Source organism: Pezoporus occidentalis, unplaced genomic scaffold (genome assembly GCF_034315485.1).
Source record: "Pezoporus occidentalis ecotype Australia unplaced genomic scaffold, CSIRO_AGI_Poc_V1 ctg214, whole genome shotgun sequence".
Classification (NCBI taxonomy): domain Eukaryota; kingdom Metazoa; phylum Chordata; class Aves; order Psittaciformes; family Psittacidae; genus Pezoporus; species Pezoporus occidentalis.
In genome coordinates, this window is record NW_026914007.1 from 181,423 (window position 1) to 200,151 (window position 18,729).

An 18,729-nucleotide genomic window follows, 5' to 3' on the forward strand; every position below is an offset into this window, starting at 1 on the left:
GCTGGAAATGCTGCTCCGCATCATCGCTGGCTGCCCTCTGAAAGAAGGTGAATACTGCTCTTGGGTGGCAATAATTAACAACCACACTACAGATAGGAAACATAGGTGGATTTCAGTAGTCTTCTCAAACAGCTGTCTATAAAATGTATTACGATTTATATAAATTGCTCTTGCATGTTCATTTATGGAAAAACTGGATCATCTCAACATGAACGTTTCATTTAGAGTGCTAATTATTGCCACTTTCCAATTTTAACCCATTTCAATGCTTTCTTCTGAAGAAACACGCCACAGCGGGTGAAGAAGCACTGTGTAAAAGGCTCCTCCGCTTACTCTCGCAAGCAACCCGTTGTGCCACCGGGAGCGGATCACCGGCTGGGGGCCGCGGGGCGCAGCGCTGGCTGCGGTGGGGAGACGCCCTTCACGGTCCTACCCGCAGGCCGAGCCCGGCGGCGGGGTGGAACCCGGGCTCTCACCCCGGAACCATCCTGTAGCGCCACCGTTCCCGGAGGGCTGGCAGCGCGGCCGGACGCCGCCTCACGTGAGGCCGGCGGAAGGCGGAAGTGATGGCGGCGGGCGATGTGGGGCTGGCGGGGAGGCAGCAATAAGTGGTCGGGGTTCGACATGGCGGCCTGCGGCAGGGCTTGGGCTGGCCTCTGCTGGCTGCTGGCGCTGGCTGCCCTGGCGGGGCTGGGCGCCGAGGCAAAGGTGAGCGGCGCGGGCGGGAACGGGTCACAGTGGTATTTCCCGCCCCCTCTTCCCGCTATCGGGGCCTTCCGCCCCGCCGGTCTCTCGGTGTCTCCCGGTCGTTCTGTGCCCCCGTCCCTGCCGCTGCCGCTTCAGCCTGCTTTAGATGGAGGCTGGGCCTGGTGGTTTCGGCCGGGTGCTCGGTGCTTTCCGTGGGGCAGGCGGAGGAGCGGGACCGGGCTGCCCTGTGTCGCCCTTGTCTGCGACAGCCGTGTAAGTGTAGCAATTTATGTAGTTTTGACGTGGTCCCCCGAGCAGCCGTCACCAAAACTACAACCGACGGCCGCGTATTCACTGGAAGGGCCTCGCTGGAGGTGAAGCTGCAGCATTTGTGGCTGCCCGTGCTGTGATCGGGGTCAGCCCCATGTCTTGCCTCTTCAGCGCGGAGCTCCGCGGTCTGAGCGAGCTCTTTTCACCCGGCCTGCGGCGGCTCTGTCGGCTCCTGATGCCTTGACCCGGTTGAGTGTCCCCAGACGCTCTGCTGCGGGTCCTTCTGTGTTAATGTTTGGGACTGTCATCTTAGTGACTCTGTGACTGACTGAGAACTTCGTGTCTCCTAATAGTACAAGTCTTTCCTGTTGTCAAAGTACCTGCATGTCTGAACTTTCTCCTGTTTAATGATAATCAGCTCTTGGGGTTTTCTGTGGAGAGACCACAAGTGACTTGATATACTAGTGCAGTCAAGGTTTTCCAACTGACCTGTGCCCACCTAGTGTCACACTGACTTGATTTTTCAGTGTGGAGAAAAGTTTTCCAACTGACCGATACTTCTTGAGATGTTATTTTGTAAGGCTGTAAGAAAGTAGCTGGTATTTTTAGATAAGCCACGTTTATCCTCTATTATTTACTCAAATATGTTACTCTGACTTGGTATGTATTTGAGGATGCTTCCATTCATAGCCCATTGCCAGACATCTCTGTTCTTTCCATAGGGTTTTCTGTTCCTGTGAAATTTGGGGAAGAAAAGAATTCTTTTAATATACTACACAAAGTGATCTTTTCCTGAAGTTCAATTTTCCCAGTACTGATCTAAATATTAATTTGGGGTGCTACTTCTTTCTCACTTTTCATAACAGTTAATTCTCCTCACTTCTTTCTGCAGTGCCTATTGCTTCTGCAGGTATTAAATTTGTTTCTCTAAAACTTGCTTATACAAGTTTCTGTAATCTTGCACACTTACTACGCCCTTGTTTGCAATTCCAGTTTTGTACTTGCTTTCCCTACCTTACAATATCCTGCTGCTGTTTGAGACAAAGACTGTAGGTTGTACTAGTCTCTCTAGTAGTTTTTCTTACAGGGTTATTTCTCTTGTGGCCAGGTAGAACAGAGTTACGTGCAGAGGTTTCTTTGACAGCCTCCATTTGGGATTAATATTCTTTCATTAATTTTAAGCTTGTCACTGCATCTGTTATACAGCTGTCTTCATAAGTTGAATAGTTAAGTATATCAACATCAGTTGCTTCTGAATGTTGTTTTTCTTTAAAAGAAGAGTGAGCTTAAACTCCAGGGTTTGTTTTTGTGAAGAATGCATTTGCTATCTAAAACAATAGTGTTACTTGACAAGTTGCTTTGCATGCTTAGTAATTTTGAAGGGTTGTTCTTAAACTTGAAGGAGATCCTGGGTAAGACTATTCAAAGATACTTGCAAGTAGGTTGTGTTAAATATTTCAGGTGTTATGTAAGGAGTGCTTTCTATATCCTTTTACAGTTACTGATGATAATTTGTTCTAAGCATGTTGTTTACTCTACAGAATTCTGAGGATGTCCGATGTAAATGCATCTGCCCACCTTACAAAGACCATTCGGGCCATATTTACAACAAAAATGTTTCACAGAAAGACTGGTGAGTGTGTGTGGCATAAAAAGTTATTATGAGTCTTATTAGTAAAAGACTGGTACCATAGTGATTATATGTGAGTCTCCTATGGTAGTACCAAGAGAAATGATACCTCTTTCATAACTTACTGGAACTTTTAGGTACTTCAGAATCCAGCTCTAGGAAGGGACCAAGCTTGAAATCAGGAGTTTTTGCCTGTCTTCTGTTTTTGTTTGCTTGCTTCCATGTTTAGTTAGTTATTTAGACTTGAAATTAGAAAAAGGGAAGTGGGTGCTGTAATTTGAATTCAGTGATTTGAAATGGCACAAAGGCAAGGGAGCATGGCCATGGAACTAGCACTTGGGAGTACTGTCTCCTCTTTCTCCACTCTTGAAACGCATACTAGAATTTAGAGACTTGTTTCTGGAGGTTTCTGTTCCTTGGAGTTGCAGCAACAGAGTGCAGTTATATGACATGGCCTGAGCCATCTAGCAACACATTTTTTTTTCAGAGAGAGGTCTTACATCTCTGTGTCCCAGCAGTGTGCTCTATTATATTGTTTAGGCCAGCTATAACATTTATTGGACTCCAAGCTGAGAACTGATGTGCATGGCCAGGGATGAGGGGTTGGAGAAGAAAAGGCGATGACAGTGATTTGTTACATGTGGATAGCTCCCTTGTGTAATTTTACCTTGAGTGTCATTGTCTGTGTAAATCATACAAATACAACATCATGTTGTAGACTTGCATTGATGTTGGAAGTACCCAGAGATTCTTGGGTCAGCCTATAAAAACGTGACATACTTCTTCATATATTGACTCTTCTCCAGTTACATTCAGAATTCATAAAAGACTTTTCAGTCTGACAAGTAGCAGCAGATTGGCATCTTGATTATGAACATTTCATGCCCCGGAGGAGGCCCACAAAAATAATTATAGGAATAACATTAGTAATACAGATATGTGTAGTGCTGTGCCTTGATTTATTAAATTAGTTACTGGAGAACTGTGAAGAGTAACACTGTAAATTTCAATCTAAACCAATAAACATAAAATGTACTGTCCAATCAAAATTACTATTTTTGTTCCACATGATTAACTTAACCATATTAGTTCTGCTGTGACAAATTAAGTTGCAGCAGTGAAGCATTCTGGGGGAATTCCAGCTACAGCAGACAATTTGGAGTATTAGTATCACTGGGTTTATTGTTCATTACCACTCTGCAAATGAAAATGGATTTTTATTTTTTTCTAGTGGGTACTGTGTAGTATGTGCCTTACTAGCAGAAAAGACTGTGTTTTCCTTTAAATCAATATTGGTATGGATTGAAGGAGAAATTATCTTTCAAGGCTTGACTAAAGTTATTGTGAGAAACCCTGATGGATATAGTATCTCAAAAATTGATTTTCCAATCTTCACAGTATCACAGTATGCTAGAGATTGGAAGGGACCTCGAAAGATCATCTAGTCCAATCCCCCTGCCGGAGCAGGAACACCTAGATAATGTTACACAGGAATGTGTCCAGGTGGGTTTTGAATGTCTCCAGGGAAGGAGACTCCACAACCTCCCTGGGCAGCCTGTTCCAATGTTCCGTCACCCTCACTGAGAAGAAGTTTCTTCTCAAGTTTAAGTGGAACCTCTTGTGTTCCAGTTTGTACCCATTACCCCTTGTCCTATCATTGTTTGCCACTGAGTAGAGCCTGGCTCCATCCTTGTGTTGAGATAATTTCTTACGTGGGGAACATTTTATGGCTTGATCTTCTGTTTGACATGTCTTCTTGACACTTCTAAAAGGCTTGATTGCTAGTTTATGTGCAATAAAATTTACAAATTTAGTGCCATATTTTAGCTTCTGCATCACTGCAAGTAACTTATTGAATAGAATTGGCTGATGGGCACCATCCTTTAGGTATTTGATCAGTTATAGCCCAGTTACCTGTGAGATGAGCCAGATCAATGTTTAGTGTCTTTATGAATTATGTACAGTATAATGACCACTTACTGCTGGCTTGTCCAGACATAAAATGAAAATTTAATTTTTAATGTTGAATCTATAATGTACATCAAGATACTCTTATTTAGATGCTCTAGTTCTTTCACTTGGAGTGGCGAGTTGTTTGTCTTCAGACTGACAAACAGTGCCTTATGCTAACAGCAGTATGGGCTGGGGTGATTTGACACCATTAAAAGCTGTTCATCCTTCTGTAGTTTGCAACTATTTCAGGCAGTCCTATCCTGATGAACAGTGCGCTAGCAAGCATAGTGATGCATAAGCACCTAAAGGGTAAGGAACCCACTTCAAAAGTGCTGGTGTTTGTTGTACTTTGAATATATTGCTGTATATAGAGGCCAACTTCAGTAGTAGTCATGGACATGCAGGAGGGAGGACACCCTGTCTACAAGCTGAATGAACTGGAAATCTGTCTGTGCAGAAGCTGCCCTTCTGACTAGCCTAGCTTTCCTTGGAAGAGCTGCTTCCTTCATGCTGTTACTGTAGGTGCAAGAGAGAAGGTGGTAATGTAGAGGCAGTTAAGTGGGAAAATCCATTAGAAAGGGATCAACGTTTTCTATGTTTTCCGTTAAAATTGCCATAGAATCGCAGTCCAAAGAAGCACATCATCAAAATTCTAAGGTTCTGATAGACTGTATGCTTCCTAGCAACTTGAAACACTGAACTGGAGGAAAAAAAAAATGCTGGTATTAATATTTGATCTACTTAAGTAACAGACTTACTGCTGTACTTAAGCTACATACAAGCTTTTTACCATACCTGTGCAGCATATTGATGCAAGCTTTGAATCATAAGAACAGAAACTGTATAGATTATAATTTGCATGTATTTTGGATTTTGAAGTTTGAATGGTGCCCTCCTGCACAGAGAATGTAATTTTACTTTCAAATAAATGGGGAAAACAAGCCTTCTGCTCTACTCCAGAGACTGACTTTACACTTTACACTCAATAGTCCTAGTTATGAAGAAGAAATAAAAAGAAAATAGAAGAGATGAGTTGGTGGCTGGCCATGTATTGTAATCTAGTCTAGAAGAGTGTTGAATCCTAAACTGCTGCTGCCATTTCAGGGTTTTTTTTTCATTACCTGTTTCTGACTGTGCTAATACTGAATTAACCAGGATAAAGGTGAAACATGATTTTTGTTCTCTCGGTGCTCTGCAGGAGCTCTGGCGTACGAGCTCTGAACAACCAACCTGAGTCAGCAAAAAGACCAAAATTACATAAGTTATTGGTGACAGCAATTGTCTCATGGCAGCTGGACTTCAGTGCTATGATATAGAGTGCCCATATGATTGTCAACCATGCGTTTTGGCACAGGACTGACTTACATTTGTAATCTTTTAAGCCACATTGTGCTTTCACATCTGCGTCCATTGCTGAAAACTGAATGGTATTAACTCATTGTGTTGTTGCTTAGAGAAACAGCTCATCCGACTTTTATTTGTTTATTTATTTTTTCTTCAATGCCTGTAACTTGTTATGACAAGAAAAGAGAACTTCTGTTCATGAACACCAAAGAGAGGTTAATCTCTCTTTGTATACTGGAATGATAGAATAAGGCTCTTTTGAGTATGATGAATAAAGAATTGTATAGTTGGAATTTAGTTTCTTCTGTGATGACAGTGTCAAATGATGCATTCAGGCTGGGATTCAAATCGTTGGACTTCTTATGCTAACAGCTTTAAAGCTTTCACTGAAAAAGCATTGTGCTAAGAAAGGTCTTAAAACTTGTTTAGCAGATTGTCAATAGCTGAATTTTTTAAGTAGAATAATTGTGGAGTAGTGATTTATTTGTTTCTTTTAAATCTTGAGTGCCTGTAATTTAGAACAGCTTACCTTAAGCAGAGGTGGCTTCTCTGCTCATTCAGCTGGGGTCTGCATGCGTAGTAAAACAGGTTAGCTAAAACCAGCTCAAAACTGACCTGGCACTTTGTCTATCTTCAGTGACTGTCTTCATGTGGTTGAGCCTATGCCTGTCCCTGGACCTGATGTAGAAGCATACTGTTTACGTTGCGAATGCAAATATGAAGAGAGAAGCTCTGTCACAATTAAGGTAAATGATGTAATTTTGTTGGCATAAGTTAAGTACTTCAACCAATTAGTAAATATGTCTGTCTTTTAGATAAATACTCTTCTTAAAGGGAAAATGTTTCTAAAGCGCCCTAAGATGTAACTTTTTTTCATTATGGTTGCTCACAAATTATCTTGAGTAGTAACAACAGCATCAAGCTATGGCTGAAAGAGCGGGCATGAGATCCTTTATTGAAGATTCCCATTTTTGAGATTAGGTTTTATACCTTGCTGAAATTCAGAGTGTTCTAGGCTATATTTTTCAAGCTTTGGACTTTGTTTTCGTTATTATTTTTGGAAGGCCTCTCATTATTTAGCTGTCTCGCTTACTATAAATTTTCTGTGTACATTGGCAAACTAAAAAGAGCAAAATTGTTAGTGTTTGCCCTAACTGGTTTCTGTATTCTTATATTTTATATATCTTATATATCTTATGTATATTTTATATTCTTATATTATATAGCTAATATATATTTTTGTCCTGTTGGAGCCGTTGAGCCCTAAGCTGGTGTGAATACATTGTACAGTCTGTCTTTTCTTTTGTAACAGAGGCTCCTATTTTTGGTCTTGTAGAAATTTGTTATTTCTTTTTCCCTTCCCATTTTTCTTAGTGACTGTTTGAATGCAGATCTATGCTAGAGAATGGAGAACATGCAGGAGCCCTCAAATTTGTCATCCCAGTTTAATGGCTAAACTGAACAGTTGTGTTGTTGAGGTGAGATTTATAATACCAGGTTGTTTTAAGAGGGGATGGCATAATATCATAAGATTTTTAGCAAGGCCTCACTAAGAGAAACTGTTTCAAGCCATAATTTGTCTGCCCCAGACTCTTTTAATATCCAGTCATAGTTTGGTGTTTTTTCTGCATTCATGGGTTTTAAGTCATCTAGTGACACTACCAAAACCAACAGGCTCATCACAAGCTTTGCATGTACTTTTGGTCCTTGCTTCCTGCTGAGAGATCATGAGGGGATGTCACAATTCTGACTGTGCTTGCATTGTGTAGGTTACAATCATCATATACCTGTCTATTTTGGGCCTACTTCTTCTGTACATGGTATACCTTACACTGGTGGAACCTATACTGAAAAGACGTCTCTTTGGACATTCACAGCTCATACAAAGTGATGAAGATATTGGGGTGAGTTCACCAGCGTGCTTGTGTACTTAAGTTAACCTAAAGATTGGGGTGGCTAGTTGTTAAATAAATACTTGGGATGAGCAGCTTTTTTTGTGCAAGCAGTGTAAATGGTTTTCCTGAAGGGAGAGGAAATGAAGGCTGTGTGATGACTTCTGTGAAGCCACTCTTTCATTTTTCACTGGCCTAGAAAGTGGTAAGATTAGGACTCCCTCAGTTATCCCAACTCTAGACACAGATCATTTTCTCAGAGAAAAAGCAGAGTAGGAATGGAGGCAAGCTATGTAGGAAGTACAACTTCTTAAGTATCATTGATCCATGCAGTCATGCTAGTGATTGCGTTTGTGCAGGTTGCTTATGACTTAGATTTCTCTCTATAAAAGAAGGTAGAAGGATTGCACCTGCTATTGATCCAGTTTGAATTTGTTCATGCTGAAATTTAAGAAGAAATTATTATAATGAAGTAAAATAGTGACAGATGCTGAAATAATGTCTTAATGTTACCGCTAGGAACCAGAATGTGACAGTATATTCCAACAGATCAGAACAATCTTTCTGGGGCAGGAAAAGGGAAGCAGTCCATTAATGACTTAGTTTCCTGTCATTACTGGCCTTCCCAATTTTCAACATAGTGGTTTTGACTTCTAATAAAAATGAAACAAAATTGTCTTCAGTTGTTACAAGAAAGGGTTATGAGACCATATAAAACTATGCTGGAAAGAGGGAAACACTTAAGTAACTGGTCAGTGTGGATAAGGAATACTGGTTGGTAGAAGTAGGTCATTTTGTATTGAAGGGGGACTTTGAGTAGTGTAAAAATACTGGCTTTGCATCTGATGAATCTGTGTGTATCTGAACCTGATGAATCTACATGCCTGGGAGAGTGTTGCCATAAAGTACCATTAGGAAGGTTTTCTACAATGGCATTTGGGTTGGTGGTGAAGTGTCAGTGCTGAACCACACAAACTGATAAAACAGTTCTGAAGTCTCAGCATCAGTGTACTTTCAGTATTGAGCCCTTGAGCAGCACTGCTTTTACTGATAAAGCATATTTTGGGTGTGGTGTAACCTTAGAAAGAATTTTTGAAACCAAAACCAGCATATGAAATGGGAAGATTGCTGTCTGCTTAACCAGCAGACATGAGCACTTTATTACTGTTGAAGTAAATGAGAGCTAGTCAGAAAGACTTTAAACTTTTATTAGCGTCTTGCAATAAAATTGTTAATAATATTTTCATGGCTCCTTCAAATAACTAGGAAGTTAATAGGAGGAGAAAAATACATTTATTCTTGGTGAAACAAAGTTATGATGGCAAGACTTTTAAAATCTTTTAAAATGTCTTGTAGTTTCCATTACCTGTTGTTTTGGTGGCTTCATAGATCTGACTGTATCAAAACTGGTAAATGCTATGGTCGGTTATGCTGTGTATCTGTAGGTTTTAATGTGAATTGAGCTCAGCTTCTCCAAGTTGTTTCTGGTTTTGGAGTGACAGCCATCACTGCTAAGTAAACTGAGCATATTCTGAATTAACATAAACTGAGTATATGCTAATAAAGCATATACTTTAGTTCTACCATTTTTCATCAACAGTAGCCACATCAGCCATTTTGACTTACAAAGGTGTTCTGTTCTGTTGGGGGAGCATACTAAGTAATCAAAATCAAGCATAATAGCTTTTATCAGCTGTGTCTTCTTTATTTACCTTGATTTCATAACATAAATGTGGGATTGTTAGCCAAGTTTGAGCTAACACTGTCTGAAATTGAAGGTTCTTTAAACAGAGGTATACTACTGCTGTTATGCCCCACTATTTCTGCACTTCCTTATGTATTATATTACATGGAGATGTATTCCAGATGTCTTTGTATCGACATCTTAAGATTTCCCAGTCACTTCTAAGAGGATATTGGGGTTTTGGTTTTGTTGGTGTGTTGTTTTTGTTTGTTGGGTTGTTTTTTTTAAAGGAGGGATTTGAATGACCCTTTTTCTGTCTGCATTCTTACAGCAGATTGAGCAGATTACTACTTGAATAACATGAATTTGTACTGTATGCTGTACCTTTATTTTATACCTTAAATGGATCATATTAATACCTCCAAATCTGGGTTAGAATCTTCTGATAGTAGGTAGAAAAGTGAAATAAGTTCTGTAGCAGAACTCAGGTTAACTGCAGAATGAATTTACCTTAAAATCTGGATCCATTTTAACCAGTTTTGTGTTTTATTGTAACTGTTACTGTGACCCTTGTTACTGTGGTTAGTGGAGTCACTATTGCTTTTATCTACAGCAGTGCTCAGAACAAAAAGTACTTCACAAGTCCTTGCTCTCGTTTATATTGGTCCTTTCCTGTTTATTCTCCTTCTGTGACAGTGAACATGAAATAATTTAAGGACCCTCATGACTTATCCCCATCTTTGCCTTCCCTCTTGCAAGTCCTTGGGGTGTTGATCTTTGTCACACTTTCTGTGCATCAGTTTTGTTGCTGGATTTCAAGCTAGTATGTTTGCTCTTTTTCATTGCCCATTAATGGCAGTGGCAACCGATGAATGTAAGCTGCTTGCACAGACCTCTTTTCTCTTAAATTCTTTTTTCCCCTTGTCTACATAGAAATCGACAGGACCTAGACTTTTGAGCTGAGATTGTTTATCAGGGAAGCCAGCACCATGTAGGTTGTCCTGTGCTTTCACTCCCACTATCTATTTTATGGCAGAAATGTGTTGCTATCATGATTTTGTTTCCCTGTGATTTAAATGATTTGCCACCTGTTACCTGCCTGTTCTAGGTATATCCAACTGCATGTATTTTTATTATGACACTATAGCTCTGTGGGTCACGGATTCTCTCTTGTTATCTGTGAGCGTGTTTCTTAGCCCAGTGAGGTTCGTGTGTGGCTTTGGGACTTGTAGGCATCACTTCAATGGGTATCATTAATGATAATCTCTGTACTACTAAGAAATATTATTGAGCTACTCTACGCAGTACAAATTTATTTACAAATAAAGTATCCATTAATGTAAATGTATTCAAAAGTGTTCTGGGAAAAAAAAAAGGTGTAGACGTGCAAAGAAGTCAGTTATTTAATATGGGACATAATTATGTTATTTTTCATTATGCATTGTATATATGATACTTTCTGACATAGATTTAGCAATGTGACATTTGTCCAAAACAGTTTGATAGCCAAATAAGTTCAGTTCTAACTCTTACTGTTTATAACCTGATTATATTTACTATAAGAAAATAAAGCTTTGCAGGTACTGTTAGAAAACAGAGTAAATATTAAACAAGCACTCAGTTATTGTTGAGCTCTGACACTTAAACAGCTGTATTGACACTGTGCTTTTAGACAGCTCAGTACAATAGGTTTAGTTTGGTAAACATCAGAGTGTGTTGGTTTTATATAGAAGCTGTGTATAAACATCTTGAACTGCCTGATGGTAAATGGCCAAGAGCTGGCAGAGAACTGACTCTAATTCAGCTTTCAAGTGGAGTGCATTCGGGACAATAACAGGAAACTCCTCATTCCTGGGTCTGTTCTAGGCTTCTGTCCCACCAGCTGCTATGGATGCAAGACTGTGGTTCTGATCTTGCAGTTCACTGTGGGGTCTGTGGGCAGCACATAATTGTTTGACAGTACTATGAAGTTTGGTTTATTTGGGAAACCTGTGGAAGTTACTTTGGATGGGAAATTGCAGTACAGTTCTAACTATTCAAAAACTTGCTGGGTCATTATTACTGGCAGCTTGTTGAAACAGCTTGTTTACTTAAAAAAAACAAACCAAAACAACCCCCACCTCCTTTGGAATGTAACTACGAAGATGACTAATGTAATTGCTCAGTGGAATTGTTGAGATCTAAACTAATGATTTTTGCTATTCCAGGATCACCAGCCTTTTGCAAATGCACATGATGTGCTGGCTCGTTCTCGAAGCCGCGCCAATGTGTTGAACAAAGTGGAGTATGCTCAGCAGCGTTGGAAGCTACAGGTCCAAGAGCAACGCAAATCTGTCTTTGACCGTCATGTTGTGCTGAGTTAATTGTGTCTCAGTAAGATAACTCCAGGGAAATAAAGTGAACTAATTGAAAGAGCTGACTTATGTCTTCCTGATCCTGCCAATTCAGAAGGGTTTTCTTGAATGGTTTGTTATTAATAAAAAAAAAAAAAAAAGTATTTGAACTTTGAAGGAATGTACTGGAGTGGAAGCAATTTTAAAAGATTAACCAAAAGCTAAGATCTTCACATTTTCAAATGGCTTTTACTAACAAAACTGAAAAGAAAATAAACCTTGAGATATCTTGGGTAGCCACTGTGGTACCTTATTTACAGTTGTGATTTATGGTGTTTTTAACTGTATGTTTCTCTCTACTATTTATGTGGTTAAAAAGTACCTGGGAGCGCAGTCATTACTTGCAAATCAGTAATCACTTTATGTAAAGACCTTTTGTAAATATACTTGGATTTTCTGCTGACTTATGCTAGGTACGGGAAATCTGAATCTTGCAGTGTAGAATCTTTCATATCAGAGGATGAAATCCTAATTGGCTGTATTCATCATCTGGTTCTTTGCACTTATACTTTCAAGATGCTTGTATGTCAAGTGATGTTTGCAGATTTAAGGTGAAAGTTAAATGGAACACTGAGTCTTCGAGCTGCATACTTAACGTACTGTGATGTAGATAAACTCAAATGCAGTGCATATAAAGACAGTGTTGGCATTTTGTTCTATTTTGCTTTAATAGCTTAATATATTGTATGTGTATGATATCTCTTTAAAAAAAAAAGATCTTTTCCCTTTCTTTTCATGGGTAAAGTCTCAGGAGTTAGTATATGATGAAATATTTATTATAAAAATCTTCCTGCATTTGTCTGGATTGATGGTGTAAGGCACATACTTTCTCTAGCACCTGTCATCTTGAGAGTTAGGTGTATTTTTTGTATCTGTGATTCTGTACTTATCTCTCAAGAGGTATATGGTTGCTAGATGACTTTCATATATCCCCTTTGGAATGTAACAATTAAAGATAAAACTGATTTTTGAAAACTGGATGTATGCTATCTGTATGTCATCTTTTTTTCCTCCCTCATTACCCTACATGTAAAATCCATCTATAAAAGCACTTCTCTGAAAATGCATCAGAGTAGAAATACCACTTGGTCAGTGCTTAGGCAAAGGAAGGATGGGCTCACCAAATTGCTAATTGAAAAATGTTTTTTTAATTTAGCTATGCATATGGAGTTACATTATTGTCCTGCTCAATTGTCAGCTCCGGTGTGGAAGGGAAAGTACTGTATGTTAGGTGTGGTTTTGGCTTGCTTAGTCCATAGCCTGTGGGACAGAGTAGCATGGGAAATAAACTGCACCAGCTATACCTGTACACATGGTCTGCCACAACTGGAGTGGAAACACAGTTGCCCCATAGTAACATTTGCATTGACTGAAGCTCTTTGCAGATGCAGAGCTTTATTCTCTTGTCAGTCCCGTAGTCATCCAAAAACCGAGTTAATCTTGGGGATTAAATCCAAGCTTGGGTTCAACATCCCACACTGATAAATTAATAATCTATTCTGATGGTGATGTACCTAGGGTCCCCTAAAGAAAAATAATGTAACTTGTGTATTGAATACATGCCTCTACCAGTTCTAGTAAATGTTCTACCTCGTGGCTGCCTTTCTGATGAGGTCTGAAGCTGGCATGGAAACGAGAATGCAGAATATAGCATTTCTGTGGGCCCACACAAGGGCAGCTGAATCAGAATACTTTCTTCGATGCTGACAGTCCCAAGAAGACAAGACCGGGTGTACATAGCTCTCTTGGTAGTAGATCAAGTGTTTAAGCTAAGCTGGTTTGGTTTGGTTTTTTGTGTGTGTGGTTTTAGTATGAGTGACAGAAGGGTCGAATAATGAAATAGTCTAAAGTGTCAGGTAATCCTGTAAAATGTGGGAGTTCTGAAGTGGGGTGTCATATTTCCTTGCACCTGTACAGTTGGACAGCTATATACTGATACATGTTGCATCTGTATGCCTATGCCTGTCTTTGATTGTAGGGATAGATTGCTCCATACTGTGTTTCTAAGTTTAAGCAAAACTTGAAAACATTTGTCTTGGTGCCGATTTCTCACTGTTTTCAAATCTTGTCTTGAGAACCTCCATAAATTCTTTATTAGGGACTTTTTATATGGTGTTATACTTCTTAACTCTAAGGGAATTTCTCAAAATTATAGGTATAATGAAGATTAAATTTGAAGCTATTAAGCTAACTAATACGTGTTCTCACTTCTAACCTGGAAACAAATCCATTACAAGGTTCTTCTAAATAAATGCTGATTTTCTGTGTTTGAAATGAAGCTATGAAAATTAGTTTACTTATGCCTTGATGTAAATACTTAAATTTAGACTGATTGTTTATATTCAGACATCAAGGTATGAATTGCCAATAAATTAAAACACTGCTTTAGTTCACTGTAACAGAATACATACAGGAAGTAAACAAAGTATATTCCTGTAATCTGGTTGTGTTCAATACAGTTTTAAAATTTTTAGCACTTGTTGCCAAGTTTTGTTGCCATCATAGCTGGTGTGGTTGGAAAAGCCAAACCAGAAATGAGCAGATCTAACTGTAAGCTACTTTGCATGTTGTCAATTGACTATAAATTGCCGCAGTTATTGGCTCTAGCTACATAATCCAGGTAAGAGACTTGTGTATTGCTGTATCTAGCAACAGATCTTCATTGAATATCAGTGATTTTGTAAATCACTTCTACTAGCTATTCAGTAACAGTGCTGCTTTAGTTTTTTAATTAATCATGTTCAATGTGATCTCTTATTAAGTAAGGTGTAAGAAAATGGGATATTAACTTATCTTTTGAATGTCGTTCAGATATTTTCAGGTATTATTCATCAGTCTTAAAATAGCACGTCTTGTTTCCTTGGATTTTACTTTCATCTGAAGATTGGTGAGTCTCTAGTCTAGAAGATAAATGATCCTAAGACTTCTTGCAGGTAATAAGGCAAAAATAACTGTTTAATGTTGTTATGCAGCAGAAGTGTCAGTACTAGACAACAAATACTGCAAGTATCTCTTTTTGAGGGGTTATGTTGGCTTTGGTTTCTTGTTCTATGCAATATTTTGCTATAAAGTTGGGGGTTTTGTTGCTATGTAACAGGCACTTTTCGTCAGACTGTTTTTAAGTTGTTAGCAGTAGAAAGTTTTTAGACAATAACCTGACCTGTATAACTAGGAAATGGAAAGATGACTGTCTAGTATTTTCATTTTATAATGAGTATATATTCACCTCTGATTTTCTGCATGTGTATTAATGTAAAACGTGTGGTTGGTTGTGCCTACCTACAGACGTACCTGTTTAAGATGCATGTGACTTTCTCTTTTGCCTAATTGCATACTATAAATGAATTCTTAACTCATAGAATTTCTGTTGTGAGATCTATGTATATTAGAAAAAGAGACAAAGCTGAATACAGAGGCATTTTGATAGAATGTGTTATGAGGGTAGGTCCATACTGAGTAAAAATTCCCTTTGTTTTAGACATGGTTGGTATGAAGTCGTTAGAAAATGTTAAAATATCCCCATATCCTGTGAAGGATTAAGGGAATCCCATTTATGTTGTGGAACTACAGTTGGAACATTTGAAGCTTTGCAAGGGTTTTGTGAGAATGGAGTGTAGTTTCTAGTAACCTAGTTAAATGTTCACGTGTGTTTCCATTTTAGGGGGTGTAGCATAACCTAAGTGTTTTAGACAGCAATGTGTAGATGTGGAAGTGGGTGGTAAGAGCATTTTTTGATAGATGCTGTGTAGGCAAGTATTGCTTGCAGTATGTGAGGGTGGGTCACAGAAATTCTTTAAAAATCAGCTAGGTATTAAAAATGTTTTTTTAGGTAGCTATCAAGTAGCAATCATTAGTTATGCTGATAGTTAGCTGTTGGAATAATGATATTGGGAAGGCACTATAATGTAGCTTCCTGTAAGACTGCAAGTTTATATTTCTAATAAATATATAAGGATGATTTGAGTAGTTACACTTGCTGTAATGCTGCTCTAAAGAGAGGGTACATGGTTTTAGTAGGCCAGTCTGAGTTACAGGTTTCTAGCGCTGCCTAAATGACTTTGTAACTGGAAATATTATTAGGACGTGCATTTTTTTCTTTTAATAAATTAATTCATAATCCTTTATCAGTGGGATTGTGTTTGGCATTTCCTATCTGCAGGTGAGCACAGAAGGAGCATGAGGACCTAAGGGGATATTAGGTTTAGCAGAAATTAGTCCTCTAAACTTTTTGTAAACTTTTTTGTGGAATGGATGTAATACCTGACAAACATAGAATTAAGACTGAGATCCATTCCCTGCACAGGTTTTCTATCTATGAAGATAATACAGTGAATGAAACAACAAATTAATAGAGAGAAAAAATAATTCCTTTTGAAGGCTTTTTGGTATGGATAGGGAGTCTGTCACTAGAATTGTAATTTTCTTCAAGGAGGAGAAGCGGTTTGAGAGAATGCCTCAGACATTGGCCTGCTTTGTTTATTGTCTGTAGAGATGAAAGTTTTGGTAGATTTTGAGACCCTAAACCCATGTGGAGTACATAGAAGTAGATTATTTCTGTAGCTGAGGTGGGAGTGTTTGCTGTTTCCTTTAGGAAGTGTTGGTGGCTTTATTTTCTGTAAATCTATTGTGAATTATTTTAATCAGTGATTAAAATAATTACTTGAACTTTCTTGTGTTTTCAAATGGGACGTTGTCTGCTCTATGTAAGTCTTCCAACACCACTCTGAAGTGTCACAAATGCATTAAAAGTCTCTACTGGAAAATGCCAGGAATGCCAAATGTTGGTAAGTCCAGGTGAGGTTTTTCCTACTGCTTGATATGAGTTGTTTAAACTGTTATGTAATTATGCATTTCCAGGTTAAATGCAGAACCTGACGGATGGCAAAAGCTACTGTAACCTCATGGACAAGCTGTCTATCTGTTCTGAGACTCAGCGCGTACAGCTGGCTAGGTCTTTCTGTGCTGACCCAGTGCTCACATTTCATGTGTACCCAGAAACACCAAGCCAGGTCACTTGCTCTGAAGATTTGTCATTCCTTCCTTTCATGTCTGAGCATCTCATCATGGGGAATTTCTACAGTGAGCCCTGTGCCTTTCCCTACCAAATGCCCCGTTCCAATTACCGCAGAAGTGAGTACTCCTATGGGACAGCATTCATCAGAAAGAGGAATGAGAGGGAAAGGCAGAGGGTTAAATGTGTCAATGAAGGCTATGCTAAACTGAGGCATCACCTACCCAAGGAATACTTGGAGAAACGCCTCAGCAAAGTAGAGACACTCCGTGCTGCTATAAAATACATTAGCTACCTGCAGTCCGTTCTGTACAGTGATTCTGTGGTGGCAGAAAAAAGTGTCATGGAGCGAAGCACCTGCAGCAATTAACAAACAAAACCAGATTTTGAAGACTATTTGAACCATTCCAAACCAAGCAAAAGGTATCCTGTCTGGGAACCTACTGTATTAATGATGTGCATGTTCCTGGTGCATCTTAGAAGCAGATCATAGTGCGAGCCAGTATAGGCCCACACAAAAGAATTTTAATTATGCAGAAAGTAACTACACTTAGATATGAAAAAGACAGCTGAAGAAATCTGATCTGAATGGCCTAAGTTAGTTAATTTATGGAAATCACAAAGCATTTATAAAGTTGTCACCAAACCAAACATGTAATAACCTGTACGTGTGAAGTGACTGTATGTGTCATCACAACCTGCACGCTTGAAAATAAAGTCTTTCTGCTGATTGGACTGAGATTCCTCTTGTTTTCTGTAATGTGACTGGTTTACTCTCACAGGTACGTTCTTAAAAAAAATTTGGCCTAATTGCCAGTTTTTCTCTTAAAAGGTCTTTTTAAAGCTTCCTAGGGGTGTTGTTAGGTGCCAACAGAAAAGATAACTTAGTTCAAAAGGGGGGAAATAAAAAGAGGGTAGCAGCTTTCTGAAGCACGTTACTGAACATAGAGCATAATTAATGTTGTGCAAGTGTTCTTTTCTTATTAATGAATGCTTTAATTCCATTAAGAACTGTTGATTTAACCTAGTTTCTGTTGAAAATTGGATATTTCTTCAGCTCTTGGTGCCCTTAAAGATTACTAGGATTACTCACACAATACACAGTATAAGGAGAATTGGCAAGGGAGAATTGCCTTGGACAGGGTGTGTGGGGGAATAATCCTGCAACAGACAATTTTGTGGACTTATAATGGTTGAGGTCTGGCATGGTCTTCCCTGACCAGCCAGTCTGTTTCCCTGTACTACTGACGGTTTCAGCTAAGTGGTATGGGAATAGATTTGTGTGAAGAGAGTTTAGCTCTTAACTGGCAAAATGTTCTTAATACTTGCTGTATTTAAGGGTATTTTGCTATTGATCCTCTGCTGACGGCATGAGAGCAAGTAGTCTGTTGGTGCAGCAGAATGTAGAGAAAATGGTTACAGGCTTCCTAAGTGCTTGTCCCTAATTGCAGTCACCCTCTCTGTTATCTTGTTTTTATAACAAAATGAAATCAAGTATTCCTTCCTTCCCTCCCCCCCCCCAAAAAAAAAAAAACAACCCCCCCCCCCCCAAAAAAAAAACAAAAACCCACAACCATACAAAAACTTAACATTCATTTAGGGAAAATGCAGATTAGGGATCACAGCAGAGATTAACAGGCAGATTTCTGCATTGTATTCTGGTATGGTTTTGATACGCACTTTGTAGGAAGTATAGAATGCATTAATCCTTCCCCTTTATTGCGAAAAGAAAAAGCTCGTCAAGCAGTCTGACCTTGGTTTGTCTCAGCTTTAACCTTTCTGTCTGCATTTCAAACCGATTTATTTGTCACACCCCATGGTGGTAGGCTGCCTTTTCCTAAATCTGAGCTATAGCTTCGTATGGT

At 39.0% G+C, this 18,729-nt stretch overlaps 2 protein-coding genes across 2 annotated transcripts; both read left to right on the forward strand.

The window, feature by feature from the left end:
• Positions 1-520: 520 nt before the first annotated feature.
• TMEM9B (TMEM9 domain family member B) lies at positions 521-12,833 on the forward strand. The gene is made up of 5 exons (XM_062619824.1): positions 521-708; positions 2,499-2,590; positions 6,522-6,630; positions 7,654-7,788; positions 11,668-12,833. Exons 1-5 carry the CDS (start codon positions 580-582, stop codon positions 11,821-11,823), a joined length of 621 nt encoding a protein of 206 aa, XP_062475808.1. The 5' UTR covers positions 521-579; the 3' UTR covers positions 11,824-12,833.
• A 486-nt stretch (positions 12,834-13,319) lies between these two features.
• On the forward strand, positions 13,320-17,515 carry ASCL3 (achaete-scute family bHLH transcription factor 3). Its single transcript, XM_062619825.1, has one exon. It carries the CDS (start codon positions 16,716-16,718, stop codon positions 17,232-17,234), a length of 519 nt encoding a protein of 172 aa, XP_062475809.1. The 5' UTR covers positions 13,320-16,715; the 3' UTR covers positions 17,235-17,515.
• Positions 17,516-18,729: the final 1,214 nt, after the last annotated feature.

Excerpts from the sequence above, each read along its gene's own strand:
- ASCL3 (XM_062619825.1), top strand. The coding sequence starts at position 16,716 with ATGCAGAACCTGACGGATGGCAAAAGCTACTGTAACCTCATGGACAAG.
- TMEM9B (XM_062619824.1), top strand. The coding sequence starts at position 580 with ATGTGGGGCTGGCGGGGAGGCAGCAATAAGTGGTCGGGGTTCGACATG. Across the intron at positions 709-2,498 it reads GGCTGGGCGCCGAGGCAAAG|AATTCTGAGGATGTCCGATG; the intron begins GTGAGCGGCGCG and ends TTTACTCTACAG. Across the intron at positions 6,631-7,653 it reads GAAGCTCTGTCACAATTAAG|GTTACAATCATCATATACCT; the intron begins GTAAATGATGTA and ends TGCATTGTGTAG.